Source organism: Podarcis cretensis, assembly GCF_951804945.1.
Source record: "Podarcis cretensis genome assembly, chromosome: 1".
NCBI lineage: Eukaryota > Metazoa > Chordata > Lepidosauria > Squamata > Lacertidae > Podarcis > Podarcis cretensis.
The window spans coordinates 117576987-117599816 of NC_137170.1; the positions used below are offsets into that span (position 1 = coordinate 117576987).

The window sequence follows — 22830 nt, forward strand, 5'->3', positions numbered from 1 at the left end:
ATTTATGTTGCTTTCCTTCAGTTTTTTTAATTTTATTTTTACTTTTAACTTACAAAATTAGCTGAATATGATGTTGCTTATTCATCCCCCTGTTCATATGATGGCTCATATCTTAGGCTTTTGCCAAAGTTTTGACTGTAAACAGAGATTTCTTTGAGGATGTCGTCATGAAGCCTCCGATTCAGTCACTCACACGCAAATTAAGCCAAAATACTTGGAATAAGTTCTGATTTGTTCCATTGAAGAGTTGATGCAAATTGAGTTAGATCCAGACATTTCACCTTAATTTGGTTGTGAATTGAGCTGCTTGTGTTACGTTGCTAAAAAAGTAATTTATGTAACAGCCTTGAATGTGATTTTGAAATGGCATTCAATGTATGGAAGAGTTATTCTGTACCATAGTAATACAGTGGAACCTCGGTTTTCAAGCGTCTCGGAAGCCGAACGTTTTGGTTTTCGAATGCTGAAAACCTGGAAGTAATTGCTTCCGTTTTCGAACGCATCTCAGAAGTAGAACGGCTTCCGAGGTGCGTTTCTCAATTTTCTCCATTGAAATTGACGACCACCCATTGCGCCTCGGTTGTCAAACATTTTGGAAGTCAAATGGTCTTCTGGAACGGATTATGTTTGACAACCAAGGTTCCACTGTACACTCCAATTAGAATTCTAAGCATTCTGCATTCACTTAAAATAGGGATGCAGAACCTGTGTGTTCCAATCCCCATCATCGCCTTCAGTTATAAGGAAGATGGAGAAAGTGTCCTCTAAGAATGCCAGCTCTATGAGATAAATGTCTGCGCTACCCTGGTAGCATGCTAGAGTCTGCAGTGTTCATCCATCTGGATTCTTTAAATATTACATCACTCTATAAATGTTGAGGTTGCTCTTTATTTTTACGCAACCTTGGCAGTGAAGCATTATTTAAAACACTGGGGGTTCACTCCAATTCCATGTTGCTGCATGCCGCCTCCATTGCAGCCATTGCCCCCAGCACTCTTAAAATGTTCTTACTAGTCCAAAAAGGGTGGCAGCCCCTGCTCTACTGTCTACGTTGGTTTACAATTCTCATTCTCAAGACTCAATACTAAGTGTTTATATATAGACCTTTCAAAGTTCTAAATAACCATAAGAAGAAACTCTCTGCTTCTTTGAGTTCCCCTGTAATCAGCTGTTTTCAGCAATGGAATCTGTAATTTTGAACAGTCTCCCATGAGCAATTTACCTGGTCCCTTTGCAGTCAGTTTGGATGATATCTTTTGGCCTGTCGTGTGGAGGAGAGCGAGAGCACACTGCTCTCCCTGGTGTAGCAGTCTCCACCCTCACATTGCATGTTCACATGGGGGACAGCATGTCAGGACCTTTTTTTCAAGGGGGTCAACTGCATAAGTAAGGGACATAGAGTTGGGGGCACAGAGCAGGTGTACGGTGTTGGAGGACAGAGCTTGGTGTACAATGCAATCTGCCTCAGGCCTTCTTATCTAGCATGATGCCCCCAAGTTCAATGGAAGATGCTGTCCTTCAAGATTCAGCTGCCAACCTCGTCAGCTTGTGTATCTGGAATGGAAAGGTGCCATCTTGCCCTTCACTCCAGAGAGCAGAATATTTTAGGCCGGCCACTTTGGGCCACTTTCATATATGCTGCGAGGAAGATGAACGGACCAGTGCTTGGCTTCACCACTCCAAATATATCATCCAAACCGACCCAGGTTTATTTCAGCAAACCTTTCCCGGGATTTATCTTTCAGGATCTGTCTGTTGCTGTTAATTGAGTTCTGTCTGCTTTTTTACATAACCACAGTGTCCTCTTTTACTGTTACCTTTTTGCATATTTATTGAAATTTCCTTGTTTAGCCACTTTGATCACATCCTTCATTTCTCTAAAAAAATAAATAAATACTGGAAATAAGCATATAAATAAAACGGATGTATTATTCTGTACCTAATGCCATTGAGCTGCTCTGAATTTTTATAGGTAATCCTGATATAAGGCTATGCTTTCCAGACTTATGAAGATGGGCTTTCAAGCAACAGTGACTATACCCTTTTCTTCCTCTGCTCTGCCTTTATGATAGCTTCAAAGACAGTTTGGAGAAACCGTCTTCATCTTATTCAGACTGGCTAGTAAATAATAGTATTGCTGAACTCGTAGCTTCCACGGGCCTCCCAGTGAACATCAGCGATGCATATCAAGATCCTCGCTTTGATGCAGAAGTAAGGCAATTCTTCCTACATAATTACACACCTCTGTATTATCTTAAATTGCAAAATCTTAGCTACTTCCATTATATCCGATGCGTTCCGTTGTGATCTGAATCATGTTTATAAATTGCTCTGCTGGCTCAGTGTTCATTTTATCAACGGATCAGATGCTGGCCTAACCATATTCAGGACACAACCACTCTCCCTCTTCTGAATTAACTTTATTCCATTAGGTTTAGTCATTTATGTGGTAATAGCTGCAAACTTGCAACCAGATCATTGGATAGTTAATTCAAATCTTTCTGCTCCCACCCTCACTTCTTTTCAGCCCTCCTTTTCTCTATAGGATTAGTAAGGTCAGAACCAGCAATGAAAATAGAAACCGGGGCTCCCCACATTCTCATTAGTTGCAACATCCTACATGCCTTTAGCCCATAGTTCCCAGCCCACCAAACCAGCCTGTCTTCCCACTTCCTTCCTACTAATAATAGCATACAGCCCCTCCTCTCTTAGGTCCCTAGCTTTCTCCCAGTCCTGCTTTCTAGAGATGGGGTGGGCCAAGTCACAGCAAATGTGAGTGTCCAGGCTAAGATTGAAAAGAACAAAAATCGGGGTTGGCACAGCCCCACAGGCCTTCCTTGATTCTGTTGGTTTAAACCCCATCCCTCCTCCACTCACTACTCTGCCCCTGTCCCTCAAGGGGCACTCACCCCTTAAGGGAGATGGGAGAGGCCCACCAGGTCTCTCCTTCTTCCCCTGATAGTTTCAGACATGAAGATGCTGCAGTGTGTATGCTGGCAGTATCTTCACTTTTGAAACAACTGGAAGGAGGAGAAAATGCACAGCAGGCCTCTCCCACGTGGGAGCCATTTCCACTATCTCTTAGCCCAGCCTGGCCCTCAAAGTGAGTGTTCTCCCCACACACCCATGTTGGGCAGTGGGAATCAGGCCCCTTTGAGTATTTGAATAGGAGACTGGAAGGGGTCAAACAGTTTTGGGCAAGCAATCTTATATTAGTCCTTTTATCATGCCTCTGCATTTCATCAACTCCATGTGTCTACCAGCCACCTTTTCTTCAGACTACTGCTTTTGAGGCCACAATTTACTTTTTACCAATTCCTTCAGCCACCCTGTCTTGAGCAGCCTTCCTAATACTCCTTCCACCCTCTCCTCCACTATAGAGCTTTTCAGAATCTTCAGTTCTGTGAGGTTTATTCAGAGCTTTCCCATTCTGATCCATTCCTGCTGTCCCAGTTCCACTTTTCCTGTACCCTTTCCCCCAATCCTCATTTTCCATTCCTTCATTGAGTCTCCCTTTTCTTAACTCTGCTGGACTACCTGCACTCTTCCTTTAACATGCTTGCCTCTGGGCTCCCTGCCTATTGCTTTCTCTGCTTTAAGGATTTTTTTTTCCAACTCCCAGACTGCACTTGTGTGAAGTTTTAATACCATACAAACTAACAACTTCCCCTTGCCTCATAGAAGGTAGACTGCAAACTACTTCAGTTCCTAGAACAGGAGTGTCCAACCTTTTGGGGCATGGGGACACATTTGTTGTCCACACCACAACATTCTCATTTCACAGAATAAAAACTTGCTGATACCCAGGCTCCCCCCAAAGAAGGCAGAAAAGACCTACAACTCCCCCCCCCCCAAAAAAACCCCACAGACAATAAAAATCAGACACCATCCACCAAAAAAAAGACATTCCAAATGTCAAAATGTAGCCTCCCCCAAAGAACTCAATTCTAAAAATGTAAACATTGAGTGGTTTAACATGGGGGAGGGGGTCTGATTGCCTGTGGGCACCATGTTGATAACCCCAATCTGAGAATAACTAAATTTCCTAAGCAGTTGCACTTGTCAGAGGCTTAACTATCACAACTGCAGTGCAATCGAGATTGCTGGAAGGAGAGAATTAGGTGAATAAATTAAAACACAGGGCATACTCAGAGCAGCCCCAGTATTGTTAGAGTCAACATGTGACTATGCAGTCAGCATCCAATAGTGTGCTTTACAAAACAACAACAACAAGACTGCTTGGCTGTTATTGAAAACTCTTTCCACATTTATTAACTTACAAATTTATTCTTCCTCTTTAGACTTGATCTTTAGATTTTGGAGGACCATGTAAAGTATTCAAAATCTAATAAAATGTATGTTAACAAGAGATGTGTTCTGCTTCAAATGATAGTTTTTAGATAAATAGGTTTTGTAGCATACTTCAGAAAGAATATTCTGAGATGTACGCTTGCGATGATTTATACTGAAAGGCATAAAATCTGAGGGGAAAGTCAAATTTTAAAATAGTGCAGGGAATTAGATGGAGACATCATAGTGCCCTAGAGCCACTGTAGGTAATATTTTTGTATATTATTCATCCTCCACAAAGCTCAGAACAGTGTACACGGTGCTATTCCAACTGAAGCTGTATTTTACAGAGTTTTCAGTTCATAGGAAACCTTTCAAGAAATGCCTTCTAGGTCATCACAGTCATGTTTTTAAAAACCGATATATTTCAGATAAACTCCCGGGACTAATTTACAGTGGAAATAGTGGGTTTTAATTTATTCAGCTTTTCAGAAATACAGTTAATGCCAAAACATATGCAGAAGGAAGACCTGCCATACTCTTAAGTAAAAAGGGTGAACTTTCTCCCTCTCCAGATCTGGCTCAGCCTATCCAGCAGTACAGCTCTGTGATCTTTAACCCCTTCATGTACTAACTAGCAGTCATGCATAGTTATGTGCCTGCAATCTCGCCCAGATCTGGATCCTTCTATATATTTGGACAATTTCCCATATAGGCTAATGTAAGGGTCAAGGGTTGAAATCCTGCTCACTTTGAGCTTGGAAGTAGTACAGTCTGTATACATGTACTGTATTTGAATTTCAATTGGTTTATAGTAATGCAACCTTTTGAGCATATCACTTGCTAGACGTGTTGGACAAATGCTAAGTCATATACCATGCTAGTCACTAATTGTATTGTTTTCATGTCCTAGGCTGACCAGATTTCTGGCTTTCATATAAGATCTGTTCTCTGTGTCCCTATATGGAATAGCAGTCACCAAATAATTGGTAAGATATCACTCAATAATGACTAATGTGGTTGTGCTGTTAAACTTCAGAACTCCCTCCTTAGAGAAGCTACATTGGCTGGCTTCTTACTTGTTGGCTTTCAGCCTGCAGTTGTAGACTTTCTTGTTCCAACAGGCTTTTGGTAACTGACTCTTTTTAAGGAACGAGCTGGTGCTTTGATGTTTTTATTGTAACGATCTACATGTTTTAATAGATATAATGTTTGTTTGTTTGTTTGTTTGTTTGTTTTTTATTGCTCCCCTCCCCTCTATATTTTTAGCTGTTTCTAGTTTAGCTGTAAAATACTGAGATATGCTCACTATATAATGTGTTGACCTTAAGATTCGTAGGATGCAGGATTTAAGACAGCCCAGCTAACAGCCTAATTAATTAAGCCAATGTGACCAGGCATAGGAGAGAGTTTCCCCCATTTGGTTTAGCTGACGCATACAGTTTTGATAAATAAGCCAGCAACTACTACAATACAAGGAGCTATGAATTAATGTATAAAATGAACTATGTTTGCTAACTTTCCGCAGGAGTAGCTCAAGTGCTGAATAGGCTTGATGGGAAACCGTTCGATGATGCCGACCAGCGACTCTTTGAGGTGAGAAATGTTAAGTTTGCAGCAGGGACTTCTACTTGAGTGGTACAGGTAATGGACACAATCCAGCTTTGACATTGATGTTTATTTGTTTCTTTTTTAAAAAATTAATTTTTATTAACCAGCCAATCAAATCAAATTAAATCACATCACATAAATTCCGAATTACAAAGCCGAATTTTAGATTTTGTTGGGGGGGACCCATATTTCAAGATCCGAAGGGGGATTCTGATCATCTTCTTGCTTCTGCGTTAATGTCCAAATCAATACAAATCAGTCCAAACAGAGTTCATAATTCTATCCAGTCTTATCTTGCTGTTTCCACATCACATCTTGTTCATATATTTTCTCTTTTTTCTTTATGATCTCTTCTGATAGTCTCCTTAAGCCGATAAACACCAATAATAATCCTGTGTGAATTTCCGTTCTTCCAATCCTCAAATCGAGATGGTTTCCATATATCATCACCTTCATAGATAACATTGCTCTTTCCATCATTGATCTCGTAAAACTATCGCTCTTAAGCCCCTCTGGGGAGTTTCACCCACAATATATAAACAGCTCTATTTCTCTCTTTCTCCTCCCAGACTCAAGACCTCCGACAGAACTTCCCAATATGGCGACGGCATTTTTAACTGCGTCATGCCCAAGCTCTTATACATTCCACGCTCTTAAAACATGCTTTGGTTCGAAAGTTTATCTCCACACAGCCTTAAATCCACAGCTTAAGTCCTTAAAACGACAATTCTGACTCGTGAGGGGAGGGGATTCTTGTTTAATCACATAAGGAAAGAAAGGAAAGTTTTCCTCCCTCCCCCATCAGTCATTTGCCATACCGTATCTTGGCGTATCTTCTCATGTTTTATTCTTGTCTTGTTTTATCAGAGATCTGTTCTGTTAGCAGTCTTTACTCCTCCTCCTTCCTTGAAATATGTGCATTCCTTCATCCAAATTGTTTCTTTTGAAGTTCTTGCAGCTAGTGGCACGGATCAGGGATGGCGTCCAGGAGTGCCGGAATCCCACAGGAGGGCTTTGTGCCTAGTGCCCCCATCCCCACAAATTCGGGGGTGGTATAGGGCACAGCAGGCAAGGGCAGTCCCCCACCACCATCCTGGGGGGGGGTAGGGAGGCTAATTACTCCCATCATAGCCTCCAAATTACCTCGTGTGAGTCGGAGAGATGTTATTGTCAGCCATCTTCCGATGCGCCCCCTAGTGGCCCCCCTGATGTTTATTTGTTTCAGCAGGGCTGAAGTATTTGCTTGCTTTAAGGCTTCAGCCCCTGCACATTTACTTGAGATTGCGCTCCACTGAACACTCTGGGAGTTGCTTCTCAACAAATTTATATAGGTTTGGATTGCAATGCTCCTGTTCATAACAACGGGATTTGCTAAACTTAGGCTGGAATACAGCATATGTATTTCTGCAAGTGGAGTCTCCTTTACACTTGTGCTGTACGCAAAAAGGCATGTTCGTACTGCGCTTATTTTACATATACTCCTAAATGAATACCAGTGAAAGTACTAGAATGGATTTTCTTCTAAGGGTGGCTAGGCTGCATTCTGAGAATTATTAATCCTGAGAAAGATCCTAGTAACAACTTCCAGACTTTCTCAGTCTTATTGCAACTCCACCAAGTATGGAAACTATCAGTATTAGTAACATTTCCAGCATTTCTCACAGTAACTATTATATATTTTCGCTAGATGAGATGGAGCTTTAAAGGACCTTTGTAATGGCTTTCCTTCAGTTTTCTGCATGGAGAGGCTGCAGGGCCTTTTGTAAAAATGAAGTGCCAAACAGAATCTGAAATATCAATTCCCAAAGTATTATTCCATTTGGTTTGAAAATTACTGCTTTCAATTCCCACTCTGTAGCTTATAAGAGCATGATAGATCTAAAACAAGAACCCTTTCCATTTCTTCCTCTACAGTTTCTTCACCTCAAATAGTAGTAATTCAGACAGAGATGTTTTTGCTTCCATCATCCCAGGTCTAAAATTGTAGGCTAGAAAATGTTTCAGTTGATAGTTCTGAATCCAGGATGGAGAATTACCTCCAAAAATAGTTGTAATTTGAGAATAACTAATCAGATAGAATTGGTTAATTTCAAACTACTCTGGACCTAAAAACTTGTAGATATAGGAACATAGAAAGTTGCGTCATGCTGAATCGGATCGTTGGTCCATCTGTCTTGTTATTATCCATAGTGCTTTGCAGTAGATCTCCAGAGCCATAGCTTTGTGGTAACAGAGATGCTTTGTATATGAATTGACCATGTGCTGCATACTAGTTTTGGCTGCTGCTAGCCGCACTGCTTCAACTGATAATGCGTATTTTTTGCAGTAGTGCATCAGCCTTTTAGACTAATGGGTAGTTCTCAACTATCTCACATAATACTGACAGAATTCCACAGGCTATAAGTGAATTTATACATAACACTAACCCATATCTTTGTTTCTCCTGAGGGAGGGGGGACATATAGATCACCTGTGTGGGGTGATTGTTAAAAGAATGTGCTGAATGCCTACATCCAGAATTGCAGGACAAGTAAACCCATGTAAGAGAGAGAGAGAGAGACCCATCAGCAGAGTCTTAAAACACAGAATCATGCAGCGCAGTGGGAATGTTAGACCTTTTAAATTCTAGCTGCTTACAGTGCTTTCCCTCTCTGTCCCTCTTGCAGTGAATAAGTACGTTTAAATGCTTAGTAAGTTTACATGCTTTACTTACAAACTCTAAAGGTCAGATTCATGCATTATTCCATACAGTAAACACAGGCATAAATCTTGACATACAAAATATAGTGTAATAACTATAAATAAGTATGTATTCTGAACTTGTAGTGAGCAAGCTCAGGCGCATCCTATCTTACTGAGTTCACAGGGTGAAAGGAGAATGAACAAACAAGGAAACTTACCTTCCTTCCAGTTGAGGACATGACTTAGTTGAGTCTGAGAATACAGTTCTGTGATCTTAACCCCTTCATGCGTTGACTACCCCTAAGCTTGCTAGTTATATTTGGCTACAATTTCTCACAATCAGGAAAATATAGCAATTGCATGCACAATGTAATAAACCACCCAGAGTCCTATCTAGACTTACAGGTTCTTAAAACTGTTTCCTTGTAGAGGCAAAGTTTCTTCCATCCTTTGCCATTTGCCTCTATAGCTTGACAAGTGTCTGGGTTGAAGTGGGGCAGAGGGGAACCCATTGCTAAATTAGATGGTTCAGTTTGAACATAATGCCAAACCATAGTTAAAAGTAACCACCATTTTGCAAGCCAACAAAAAAATATGGTTCCACATTGCTATTCGTCTGTGGTTCATCTGCTCCTGGGCTGGATTTAGGTGTTGTTCAGACAACAGAAATAAGCTATTGCTTAACATAATGTGCTAACAATACCATTGCAATGGTGTCATGGCTATTTTGCCTTATATTTAACAAGCTGTCTCAGGTTCCCAGAGAATTGTGTGTTTAAAGAACTTCTTAACAAACAAACTAATGTTGATCTCTGGAGATGACATGTTACAAATTTTTATTTATTTTTATTTATTTTCCTAGGCTTTTGTCATATTTTGTGGCTTGGGCATCAACAATACAATAATGTATGACCAAGTGAATAAATCCTGGGCAAAACAATCTGTGGCTCTTGATGTGAGTATCACTGTAAATCAACTTAATATTTACTTAGGGAAAGAATTAATATATTTACTATTTGTTTAACAGATTTTTAGTCCTTCCTGCTGTAGAAATAAGATGCATGCATTTCTACTTTAATTTATTGCCTAGCTCCCCGTGCTCCTCAACGTAAGAGGGAGAAAGTTAGTTTTCTTCTGTTTCCTATCCAATCTTGGTGATGTGTTTTCCAAGGACCTGAATTGAACTTGGTCAGTTCAGATCTAGGCTATCTTATCATGACTGAAAAGTACCCATGGGCATCTAGTTGGCCACTGTGAGAACAGGATGCTGCGCTAAATGGGCCATTTCCTGATCCAGCAGGACTCTATGTCCAGATCTGTGATTTCGTCGTATTCCTACACGATATTCGTACACGATAAGAAAGCTTAAAATTCTAGATAGCTGTGGCATAAGCAATGGGGAATCAGACATTTATAGTAGCTTGAAAGTTGTTGATAAGAATGGGCATGCTTCTTTTCCACTGACTTGGAAAAGCTCAGCCAGGGGATGAGTTGTAATAAACATTTGAAAACTATTGCAGCTGCATGCAAATGTCCACGCCATGGCTGTGTATATAATCACAGTCAAAAGTGTGTTTAAGGCTCATCCAGGTACAAAATAAAGGCTCTGTAACTGAAAAATCATTTCAGCATAAAAATGTAATTGATCAATTGTTAAGATACTGCTCTATTAGAAGATAAAGATTGATCACACTCTTATCTGAATATTGACGAAGGCAGTGATGAAAAACCATCACAGTTTGGTTTAAAAAACAACACAAGGGTGGAATCAGTGGTATACACATGGGAGGGTGTTGACTTCCACCAGTGCTCCCTTCTTCCTGTGCACACTTGGGTTCAGCCCATAATTATTTTCCTTTGATTATTTTCCTTCAGTCAGAACAATAACATTGTCTGCGGCATTACAGTATTTCTGAAATACCATTTCCTAAGAAATTATCTAGGAGGTAAATGCTGCAAGTAGAATTGATGACCTGTGGTGTAATATCTCACATATAGTGATGCATAAATATTAATAAATTATTTTAATAGTCATTTCAGAGACTGCTTAAAGCTCCTATTTCATTTGAGCTTCTCACTTGTGGAATTTCTCCCCTTCCCCTCCTAATTTGTTCTGGGTCAGGTGCTGTCTTACCATGCGACATGTTCAAAGACAGAAGTGGACAAATTTAAGGTAACCTATCAACATTTTACTTCCTGGAATGGGGCTGTATAGAGGTTTTAAAGAATAAAATAGCCAACAAAAATAAGCAGAATTGTGGGGAAAGATTTAATTTATTGTGGCACTGTAAATCTGTTTCAGTACTAATTTCTGATCTTCTCTGTGGTAACTTGCAGCCTATAATAAAATTCTTGTAATTGGCGCTCTCTGCCATTTTTGTGATCACATGAATACTCATGTCAGGATTATTCTCTGTTCTTTTAATTTAGGACTCTGAATTGTTATCTCCCCTTCCCCTCTAACTCCATCTCCCTGTTGTCCCATATTTCTGCCTTAGTAACTATTCAACATCATGATGTACTATTAATAAAAGTGGCTAATATGTACAACATTTTAAAAAAGCACAAATCCCTGCTTTCAGCATCATGGTCTCGAAAGACACTAGGAAAAAGCATCATGGATCTCAAGGAGAAAGGGCGCTTAGTTGAGAGAAAGTAAGGGGAGGAAAATGAGTCAAAGAATATCATTACTAACTTATATCAAGAAAGAAATGCAAGAGAGGAAAATGAGCTTTTAACAATTTCCTAAAGTGAGACAAAGAGGAAACTGAATGAACGAATGAATGCAAACATATATTCATTTGCACGTGTGTATACAAAATACAGTGGTACCTCGGGTTAAGTACTTAATTCGTTCCGGAGGTTTGTTCTTAACCTGAAACTGTTCTTAACCTGATGCACCACTTTAGCTAATAGGGCCTCCTGCGGTTGCCACGCCACCAGAGCACAATTTCTGTTCTCATCCTGAAGCAAAGTTCTTAACCTGAAGCACTATTTCTGGGTTAGCGGAGTGTGTAACCTGAAGCATATGTAACCTGAAGCGTATGTAACCCGAGGTACCACTGTAATGGGAAGTTTGAGCAGGCAATCAGAAGATTGAATCCATGGGTTTCACTAGAAATGTTTATATCATTGTAGCTAATGAAGCCTAAAAGGCTGCCCACAGGAGGTTTCTCATTGTGGATTGTTTCATTATTTATTAATTTTACAGAGAAATCCTATACTCCAATTATGTGGAGGGAGAAGCAGATACGTTGCTGTTCTGCTGGTGGAACAGTTGCTGTATCTCTTGTGTCCTCAGCTCAGGAGGTGACAGGGAAAACACACAAGCAGAAAGTGCAAAAAAACATTGTAAAGTGCCCTTGAAACACTCCCATTTCCCACCAACCAGGGACAGTTGGTGATGACACCAACATATGTTGGGGGCCAGTGATGATGGGCACTAGACTCCTCAATGCATACATCCTCTATCGTAACACACACACAAAATGATGCCACAGCGCCCCTAATCCATCAGCTACAGTCGCACAGCTGGCATTAATGTCTGTATAGCCAGGCTGCAGGCATTTCTCCAGGCAGATGTTCAAAACCCCTTAACGTTCCTTACAAGCACTCTTTTATGAGCATAACAGAAAGGACGGAAGGAGAGCCCACACAGCAAAAGTCGCCACGTAGCTCCCTAGAAAAGGAAGCTTGCAGGAAGCACGTAAAGTTCTTTAGGACAAATGTTCAAGAACTTTCCAGGGAGGAAAAAAGATGCATCTGAACTCCTTTCCGAACATAATATGTAAACTGTTCTCTATTGATGTGTAATTTACAGTGCGTTTTTTAAAAAACCTAAACTGATTGTGCAGCTGGGAATGCTGTGCAAGAGATCAATATTTAATAGCTGTATTACATTATTGATAGCTTTGTAAGATACTCCTTTTTGTAGGCAAACAGCACTCAGGAGATCCCTATAGCAGAAAATAACGAATCACTTGTTTTATGAAATCTTTGATTCAGACTACAATATTAATAGCAGTTCTGCTTTGGTACTTTGGCTGACCTTTGCTTAAACAATAATCGTAAATGGAGATATCTTCAATAGGATATCTATTTAAATCACTTAAAAAAATAAGTTTTATTTGTAGGAACTGACACCCAAACCCTGGATATGTAGAAAGACTTCAGTACTACTTCACTGTGTCTGTATGCGTAGTTCTTCAATTTGACACATAGACTTTGGGTTGGATCCAGAGATGTGCACTTGATGAAATTCTATTGGTGGTGGTATTCTTGAACTGTTGTCAAGTACTAGCAGAAGGCCATATGGAACACTGTGCAAGTGATTTTGGAAAACAGTTTGCTAGTAGGCATCTTGAGAGTTGCGCAAGAGATTGTTCAGCACTTTGCATGGACAAAAAGCACACCTCCAGATTTCAGATATTTTTCCCCTGCAAAGGATATTGCACTAATTCAGATAAAAAGCCTCCTCCGTGCAGAAGAGGGCCTCAGGAGCTAACCCATTATGTTTAAGGTTAAATATTACTAGGGTGGGATCTTATATATTGTGAGGCACAATAGCCTAAATCTATTGTAGATTAAAATCTAAAATACTGTTGCACACCACCCCAGTCTCCACAGTGGCACAAGATTCCAGGAGTTCTAGGCGGCTTGCCCAGGGTCTGTGTTTCCTTTTGGAAAATGAGAACAGTGGAGACACATATATACAACCTGAGCCTACAATGGAGCATTAACACTCCAATAGGGTCATAAGCGCAGTCTAGGATTCAAGCAGAGCTCCAACATGGTGCTCTGTCTGCTGCTTTGCTTCTCCCTATCACACCACTCCTTTCTTTAAGCTTCTGGCTCACATTGCTTCCTTCCTGTACTTCTCTAAACTTTGGCTTTATCTGTGTAAAGTGAAATGAGCCCCCCCCCCCTTGCCGTCTCACACAGAATTCCTTTGATCCTCTGTGCTCCTAATGGCGCATTAACTCAGGCTGACGCCTCACACCTCACACAGAGGCTGGCCTGACTTAATTAGCTTTTAACACACAGCCTAATTACACATGCCTTAATAGACACATGTTTGACTATTTCCCAGTCTTAACACACAAAGCCTTAATTAAATTCCAACACCTACCGGACCTAGGAATTTAGGGTGCCCAGCACCCACAAACTCATAACAATACGCAAGAGTCTGTTGAAGTGTGAGGTCCCTTTTGCCCGGTGTGATTGCCTGTTTTGGTTATTAGGGAGGCACACAATTGGAGCAAAAATGTTCACTTCCTTTAAAGCAACAGCAGAAACTTTAAAAGGCGTCTGCAGTGGCCTTTCCCAACTCACCGGGCTAGCAACATAGGAAATGGCCTTTATACTGAGTGAAACCATTGGTCCATCTAACTAACCCATTATTGTTTACACTGACTGGCAGCTGCTGCCCAGCGTTTCAAATAGGAGATGCTGGGGACTGAACCTGAGGCTTGAGATGCTCTCCCACTGAGGCACAGACCCTTCCCCTTAAGCGAAAGGATTGTTGTAAATAACACTGTGGATTCCTGCCTTTGCAGTTTCAGTTGCCCTTTCAAAGAAGGAAACTTTTTGTGTGTTGCATACAGTGGTACCTCGGGTTAAGAACTTAATTCGTTCTGGAGGTCTGTTCTTAACCTGAAACTGTTCTTAACCTGAAGCACCACTTTAGCTAATGGGGCCTCTTGCTGCTGCTGTGCCACTGCTGCACGATTTCTGTTCTCACCCTGAAGCAAAGTTCTTAACCTGAAGCACTATTTCTGGGTTAGCGGAGTCTGTAACCTGAAGCGTATTTAACCCGAGGTACCACTGTAGTTCTCTTGTAAAAGAGACACTTCCACAGTGCAGTTGTTGGGAGGTCCTTTGCCATGCAAGGTGAAAGGATCACAATTTCAGAGACAACCCAACCCACCTCCTCCCTGCTGCCTGGAGAGTGCTGCGCTTTCCCTGAAAAACTTCATTCCACTGGAATGTCACTTTTCTTTTCTTTTTTTAATATATATTTTATTAAGTTTTAAAAATGACATCAAACAAGAAAAAGAAAAAACAAATACACAGAAATACAAAATTATAAAATACATAAAAAAGAAAATAGTTTCAGAAAAAATAAAAAGAAAAAAGAAACACATTTAGAAAAACACAAAAATCCCTCTTTTTAGTTCTCATCTTTGATTCACTTATTTTCTTGACTTCCTCACATCTCCCTTTTTTGTATCCCTGTTAAAAAATTATTCAGCAAATTCATCTCCAATTAATTTGTCTAATTATCCATCCAAATCTTATTTTTAACCTTGTTGCTAGAACCCCTTCAATTCATTTCAATGCCATTAGCATTCAAAAATTTTACAATATTTCTGTAAGTAAGTTTTAAATTTCTCCTAATCTTCTTCCACCAGCTCTTCTCTCTGGTCTCGAATTCTGCCAGTCATTTCCGGGAATGTCACTTTTCACTGCAAAGGGGGAAATCTGGTGTAACTCTAAAGCTTGCACAGTGAGGAGAGTCAGGATTCTGTGACTCAGGAGTGTAGAGTGCAACACAATTTCTTTGAATCTCCAGCATGCTTTGAAAATGGCTGAAAATCATTTTTCACCCCACCCCCCCAAATGCCAGCATTGTTTTATTCCTAGTATTAGTATGCTAAATATAAGAGTGCAAAGAAACAAAACAAACAAAGGCGTGTCACTGGCAATTTCCCCTTTCCAGTATTAGCAATTTCTGTTTTTATTAGTCAATATGTTGGAAAGCTTAGGCTTAAAATAATTAATGCTTTGAGGGGAAAAGTCAATGATATTGACGCATAAGACTCCCATACTGAAAGGGATGTTTTATTTCTGTGTTGTTGCAGTTCGGCTTACAAGTACATTATGCAGCTGTTTTTTTATTTCTTCTTTACCATTACATCTGCTGCGGAGCCTAAACGGCTGTTGTCTAATCATTAAATGATGCTTATAGAAAAACCCAGGAAAATTGGAAACCTCCTATGTTAGGGAATGTTGCATTATTTATAGAAGGAGGTAAAAAATTTCATGCTTCTGTTCAACTCTTGCCTTCAAACTATTCAGCCATGTAGAAATTTCTAATCATTAATTCATCCAAAGAAATTCTATGCAAAATTAATAGCCTATAAATAGCATAAGTATTAGTAATATTCAGCATGACAAGAGTCTGGAGCAGGATTTCCCAAATGTAGGTCTCCAGCTGTTTTTGGACTACAACTCCCATCATCCCTAGCTAGCAGGTCCAGTGGTGATGGATGATGGGAATTGTAGTCCAAAAACAGCTGGAGACCCAAGTTTGGGAAACACTGGTCTGGAGCAATCACTTCTCTTACTCTTCCCCGCCCCTCCCTCGCCTTCCTGGCAGCATCTCATTTATAACACCCATATCTGACTCACACCCGGATCAATGATTGTTTTCCCTGCTCCTGCCTCTCATCATTGGCTGTGGCCAGTGTGGGGGCATTCAGCATGATCTCATCACATCACACGTGTTTATAGTAGATGTTGCTAAGAAGAGAGGAGGAAGAAATATGGAGGCAGCTCCATGTCTCTTGTGTAACACCTAGTTCTACCTTTAATATCTGATGGGAAACTGAGAGGGATACAAATGCTGTTCCAAACTACCATACTCAGTCAATCTCGGGGATGGCATGCGCAAGGCTATTTTTCTCAGGTCATGAGTGTGAGGTAGCTTTGCTTAGTGATAGATAATAAATAAATCTCCACTTCATCAAATGATGAACTATGGGAAGCCAGTAAAATGTGTGTTGCAGTTTGTGTTAGGAAAAGACACAATGAAAAGATAAGAATGAAGGAAGAGATTCTGTATTTTTGTGTCACAGAGGAATTATTTTTATTATTTGGGCAGAGAGAAGATATTGTGCAGAATAACATCTTAAGGGTTTGTAGGAACAAATGTAGTCTGCTTTATGCCAGTCTTGGGCATGTAATAAATAGAAAGGCAGTCTAGAAAGATGCATATATTGTGCATAAATAGATATACCGTATATACTCGAGTATAAGCTAACTTTTCCAGCACATTTTTTTATGCTGAAAAAGCCCCCCTCGGCTTATACTCGAGTGAGGTGGGCGGCGGCGGTGGAGAGACGAGCAGCCCAAAAGGAGCCCTTTCTCGCTGCTGGTCCTGCCGCCACCGCCTGCCTCTTGCAAGGGCAGGCACAGGAGCCGCAATTGTGAGAGGTGCTGTGCTGTGCCTCTCCCAACCGTGGCTCCTATGCCTGCTCTTGCAAGTGGCAGAGGAGGCGGCGGAGGAACGAGCTGCCCCAATGGAGCCCTTTCGGGCTGCTCCTTCCTCCTCCGCCTTTGCCACTGGCAGCGGCGGCGGCGGAGGAATGAGCAGCTCAAAAGCAGCCCTTTTAGGCTGCTTGTTCTTCTTCCGCCGCTGCCTCCACCACCAGGTTTGTGGTGTGGTGTACCGGCTTACACTCGAGTCAATAAGTTTTCCCAGTTTTTTGTGCTAAAAGTAGGTGCCTTGGCTTATATTTGGGTTGGCTTATACTCAAGTATATAACTGTTAATATGTTTTAAACCCTCCACCAATGAAGCCAACACACTGCAGTTCAGTGTGCACACATGTATGCAAGGGACAAACTTCAGCTGTCCAGTCCCAAGAAGGGTACACATGGAGCATACATATTCTCCCCCCCACATTACACATTTCCCTAATTCACACATATGCAAGCACATACACATGGTCCCGCTAGATGTGTACACATTTTTTCATATGGTTCCTACAATTATTACTGTGATCCTGATAAGGTATTCCCAACTAATGCAGGGGTTTAAAGGTAAAGGGACCCCTGACCGTTAGGTCCAGTCATGGCTGACTGGGGTTGCAGCACTCATCTCGCTTTACTGGCCGAGGGAGCCGGCGTACAGGTTCCAGGTCATGTGGCCAGCATGACTAAGCCGCTTCTGGCGAACCAGAGCAGTGCATGGAAACGCCGTTTACTTTCCCACCGGAGTGGTACCTATTTATATACTTGCACTTTGACATACTTTCGAACTGCTATGTTGGCAGGAGCAGGGACGGAGCAATGGGAGCTCACCCCATCGCGGGGATTCGAACTGCCGACCTTCTAATCGGTAAGCCCTAGGCTCTGTGGTTTAACCCACAGTGCCACCTGCGTCCCTTGTGATGCAGGAGTTAGGTCTGGCTAAAAGGAATGAAGAGTTTTGGGTCTTCACTCAACCTTCAGGCCATTCTCTGTTGTTGAGAGGAAAAGGCGTAAGCCAGCCTGGCCCACATTCTTTCTTCCTGTTGATGCAGCTTGAAAGCTCACATCTGTGTGCTGTTTTCCAACCTAGCCCAGCTGTTTGTGCCCAGGCTAGTTGCTGAGAGGTGACACTGCAGCCTGGTTCTGTCCAATTTCAAATTGGGAAAAAGAGAACTGTTAATGCTTTGGCTCAGGAAGACCATTTACAGGAAGTAGGCCTTGGTAATCCTGAATACCCACCCCCGCCCCATCACAATCTGTGAAATAACTTCTACCTGAGCAAACAAGGACAATCACAGCCACTTTAGTGAGCTTGGGGTGAATGTTAAAGTGATAGGAGCATCACGACAGCTGTCACAACCATGCCCTCAAGTAGAGTTCATAGCCAAGCCTCTAAGAAGAGTCACAAATCCCGACAAATGACCCATTATTATATATACACACATGCAAACATGCTTCCACACAGTGTTTATTTATACCCTGTCTACATCAGGTTGAAAAGATCAGCCTTTACTTAAAAATAGCATTCATAAAATACCTTTTAATAGATCATAATAGGTCACCTAGCAAAATATTGATAGAAATACCTCATTTTTTTACCCTTCAATGGATGTTATGGCTTCCCTTGTCCCAGCATAATATTCTGGCTCAGTTCTTTTTAATTGTACTGGAGTTGGTGGGGTGGGGTGGGGTGGGGAAAGAGCGTGAACATTTAACATTTACTACGTTTTGTATTTTAAATAAAATTTAATTTCGAGTAAGATACGTGAGGAATTCTTAAATGGTTTTTAGATATATGGTCAAAGCAAATGCATTGTTTTTTCAACTAGAATCTCTGGCTATGCAGCTTCAGAGAAATAGGAATCTGGAATGTTTTCAAGAATCAAAAGAGCTGAGATGAAGCTGTTTGGCCACTGGGTGCCATCCTTGCTCCACGTTAAGTCTCACAGTAGCGGCAGACTTGCTGTAGACATGCATAACATTCCAAGCAATGCAGTGCTGACGTAAATTGGGACCGTAATAAGGTTTGCACATGAGCAGGTGCTAGAATCTGGCGGCAGCATCGGCCGTGTCTCTTCCCCACCCTGCCACCGCTCCAAGCATACTTGCAAATGCGACAACGTAAAAGGAAATATCCCCCCCTTGGTTCAGTTGTTAATACCATCATGCTACTCAACTCAAGGATGCTTCCTCCGTGAGTCATCATAATACTCTTATGCATGGGGAACATGGCAATGATTACGAGTGACCCTGTTATATAGCATATTTGCAGCAATCTCATTCTTGGCTGTAGCCAGGGACTGAACCTGGATCCCTGTCAGTGCAAGGCACAGGCAGTATCATTGTTAGGCACTGTTAGAAAGGTTTAGCCCCAGAATTATTCCCCACCCCCACCCCAGTTCAGCTCAGATCTGGAACTCATGAAATAATAATGAAGAAGGAAGTGCTTTGAGCATGCACAAACTATCTTGCCTGGCCAGTAAGTAACCGCAACTAGCTTATACCCATTCACAGTTGGAAACGGGGAGGCCTTCCAGGGCGAAAAATGCACTCTTCTAGGCAGACTCTTTAGGAACGAGGTCCTTCATTCTCTACTCCTGACCTTTTATTATTGTTTTTCACCAGTGCACGAAAACGCCTCAACCACTTCTTCCAAAACTATATGCCAGGGCACACCAGTGTCCCATGATGGAACTGCTAGTGCTTCACAAGAAGTAAACTAGTTAAAAAATCAGGTTTTTCCCAAAAGCCCCAAAATGCCTTGCCAAAAGTGGAAACTTCCTTTCTGCAAGATTTTTCACTCTCCCTTCCTTCTGCCTTTCCAATGCATTTCAGTGCAGAGATGTCACAGAACTATCTGCTCACAGACGGGGACATAGCCACTCACTTAGGACACAGTAGGCCATCTCTTCGGAGAACAGGTAGTGCCTTTCTCTTACACAGTCCAGAAGCAAACCTTTTCAGGTGTAAGAGAGATTTTGATTCAGAAAGTAGGCATGTCAGGTTAGCAGCATTTTGGGGAAAACAGAGTTTTTAAAAAACCCAGAATTTATTCTAAAGGAAATGCTTTCTTTATCCTAATTCTTTTGAATAAAAACCTGGTCATATGATTAATCATACTCGGTACATTTTGTAGTGCCAGGGGATTGCACAGAATGTGTCTGGAACACACCGATTTTACAAGTCTGGAACAGATAGATTTAATGTCCTACCCCTGACTAGTAGAAGTGGTTTTTCTTTTTCTTTTTCATTTGTCATACATAAACACACACACACACAAAACCCTAGAGAAGTTAGCTTGACAGATTGGCAAAACTTTTGTCCTTGGGATTCCTCCAATAATAATCAGGCATGCTGATCGTGGGCATATTCTCTTATACAAGTTAAGGCTAGCAGCAGTGCCCTTTTAACATTTGCAAATGTGGTGCCTGTTGTAAGCAGTGGCTGTATGTAACACTTCCTTCTTCTTTTGACAGCAGACCATAAAAACACCACCTCGGCCTACTCGTGCATCTTCAACAGCAGTTAGGGAGGCCAGCTTGTCAACAAGGCTATCTTGTCCCTGGAGCTTCAAAAGCAGCAGGATTTGAACAGATTATCAGGGGACGCTTCTTAAAGGATGTACTTTTATCTTAGTAACAGAAATACATCAATAGGTGGGATGACAGTTCTGAAGATGGTGTCCATGGACACAGAAAGAGACTGTTTACGTCTTATCCAAAGAGTTGCTTTGCCATTGGAGGGGGAAATATCATAATACCTTTAATTCAGATCAATTAAACACCACAGAAATAACGAGATAGCTTTCAGGTGCAGCTGTTCAAAGCATCAGACCCTCCAAGTGTCCTTATTTTCCAGGGACAGTCCCGGATTTACAGAGCCATCCCGATTTCTGATTTGGTCCCAGAATATCCTGCTTTTCCTTAGGAAGTCCTTGTTTTCATCGGAGAAATGTTGGAGGGTTTGAAGCATTAGGTTGTAAAGACATGGGCATGTGAGTGAGGCTTGACTGAGCGAGTTTTGTTTAAATTGTAGTGTAAATATATTTAAATCCTTTCATATTTCTGTACTAGCCACATGCTGCTTTTCATGCAGCTGGAATAATACTTGAATGACTCAACCATGTAGGTGAGTGCTGATTGTGTGGATCCTGGCCACGGAATAAGCGTCTTGCCAGGAATCGTGTGTGTGCTCATTCTGTGGGAAAGATCCCCCCCACACCATAACCGGGTCATTTAAATGTTACTCCCAGCTCTCGTGCAGTGAGTCTTTTTCTTCTTCTTTGGCGATCACTCGTAGCTGAGTAAGATTGTCATCCATAAAAACAGTTTTAACAATGAGTCCGTAGGTGACTGTGGAGGCCAATTCTGGATCCACACATCCTTCCACAGTGGGGACATTGGTTTCTGGGCAGGAGTTGATCACGGTGTGGATTTGCCAAGCGTACCTTCCTTTTAGCATGTTTCTCCCTTGCGTCCTGAGTTCGAGTGTCTTCAAAGCTAATACCAGTGTACTGGAAGAAGCAAAGATCCCCAGTGTTGAAGCATGCAGTGAGTATGGTGCTCAGCGGGGCTCATGTATGATGCAAATGGGTTACAACAGAGGTTTTCAACATTTTTGAGTCCACAGTTCCCTTGACCAACTACATTCTTTCTGCTTCTTTACAGTCAAATCAGGTGAGCCATGTGTGCTTTTGTTTTTTTTTTGTTTTTTTCTGAAAGTAGATGACATTAGGGGAAAATTAAGTTCACTATCACTCTGCTGAAGATGTGATTTAACAATGCAGTTTACAGCTCAAGCCCACAGGGTATGCTTAAAAACAAAATACGCCTCACTAGAATTTGATGGAGGCTGAGAAGAATAAGAGTTAGATAAAGCATATTTTGTAGGAGAGCCTTCCTTGTTTTACTAGTAAAGGTAAAGGTACCCCTGCCCGTTCGGGCCAGTCTTGCCAGACTCTAGGGTTGTGTGCTCATCTCACTCTAGAGGCCGGGAGCCAGCGCTGTCCGCAGACACTTCCGGGTCACGTGGCCAGCGTGACAAGCTGCATCTGGCGAGCCAGCGCAGCACATGGAACGCCGTTTACCTTCCCGCTGGTAAGCGGTCCCTATTTATCTACTTGCACTTAAGGGTGCTTTTGAACTGCTAGGTTGGCAGGCGCTGGGACCGAACGACGGGAGCACACCCCGCCGCGGGGATTCGAACCGCCGACCATGTGATCGGCAAGTCCTAGGCGCTGAGGTTTTACCCACAGCGCAACCCGCGTCCCCCGCGTTTTACTAGTGCTTGCATGCAAATGCATGTTCAGTGTTCGAAGATGCTCTTAATTTGATTTATATTCAGTCAAAGAGGTTTCAGTCACAGTTGTCAATCAAGTCAAGCTCTGGAAATAGGATCCCCCCCCCCTCTTTGGGGTGGGGGGAACCTACTCCCATCATTCGTTTGCATAAACTCTTCCTGTCATCTGCTAGCCTGGCCTGACACAATAACTTTTTCTTTTTTTACAGTAATAAAGCTGCAGTGGCTAGCTGGAAATCTTCCCACTTAATCCCTACGCACCTTTCCAGCAATGAGGAATATCTCTTTGTTAGGTAGCGGAAGTGTAGAAACTGTAGGACACCACGGAAACTAGAATAAACAGTTAATGTTTCTGATGCGCTTTGGACCAGATGTCCTTTCAGCAGTTTGCAAATGCAATGCCCTCAGTCTCAGGCAATGCTGAACCAAACTACAACTTTGCACGAATGAGCAAAATGTGTGTGGGCTCCCATAGTGAAGATCGCAACCACTTTGCTTCTCCCCAGTCATTTTGATGCTGTGCTGAGTTAAGCTAAGGTTCATTTTAGCACATTGCCTAAATCTGAGCTTGTGGCTTAGCCTAGGCAAACTTTCTTCTAAGGACCTCAAGTTTTTATTCGCATAACAACTGGTGAGCTTCCTGACTTGAGTGGCTGTTAGAACTTTGGTCTCTCAGGTTTTAGTCCAGCATTCTAAC

At 41.7% G+C, this 22830-nt stretch overlaps 1 protein-coding gene across 11 annotated transcripts in view; it reads left to right on the plus strand.

Annotated features, from left to right (window-relative positions):
- The window catches only part of PDE11A (phosphodiesterase 11A), a 162854-nt gene that overhangs the window by 71949 nt on the left and 68075 nt on the right, over nt 1-22830 (plus strand). For all 11 annotated transcript variants that reach the window (XR_013839322.1, XM_079977352.1, XM_079977349.1 and 8 more), the window contains 5 exons: nt 2073-2211; nt 5204-5279; nt 5819-5886; nt 9446-9538; nt 10706-10756. Coding sequence is in view for 10 of the 11 variants with exons in the window: in XM_079977352.1 (XP_079833478.1) it covers nt 2073-2211; nt 5204-5279; nt 5819-5886; nt 9446-9538; nt 10706-10756 (427 nt within the window). In the remaining variant the exon portion in view is untranslated. The remainder of the gene's footprint in view (nt 1-2072; nt 2212-5203; nt 5280-5818; nt 5887-9445; nt 9539-10705; nt 10757-22830) is intronic.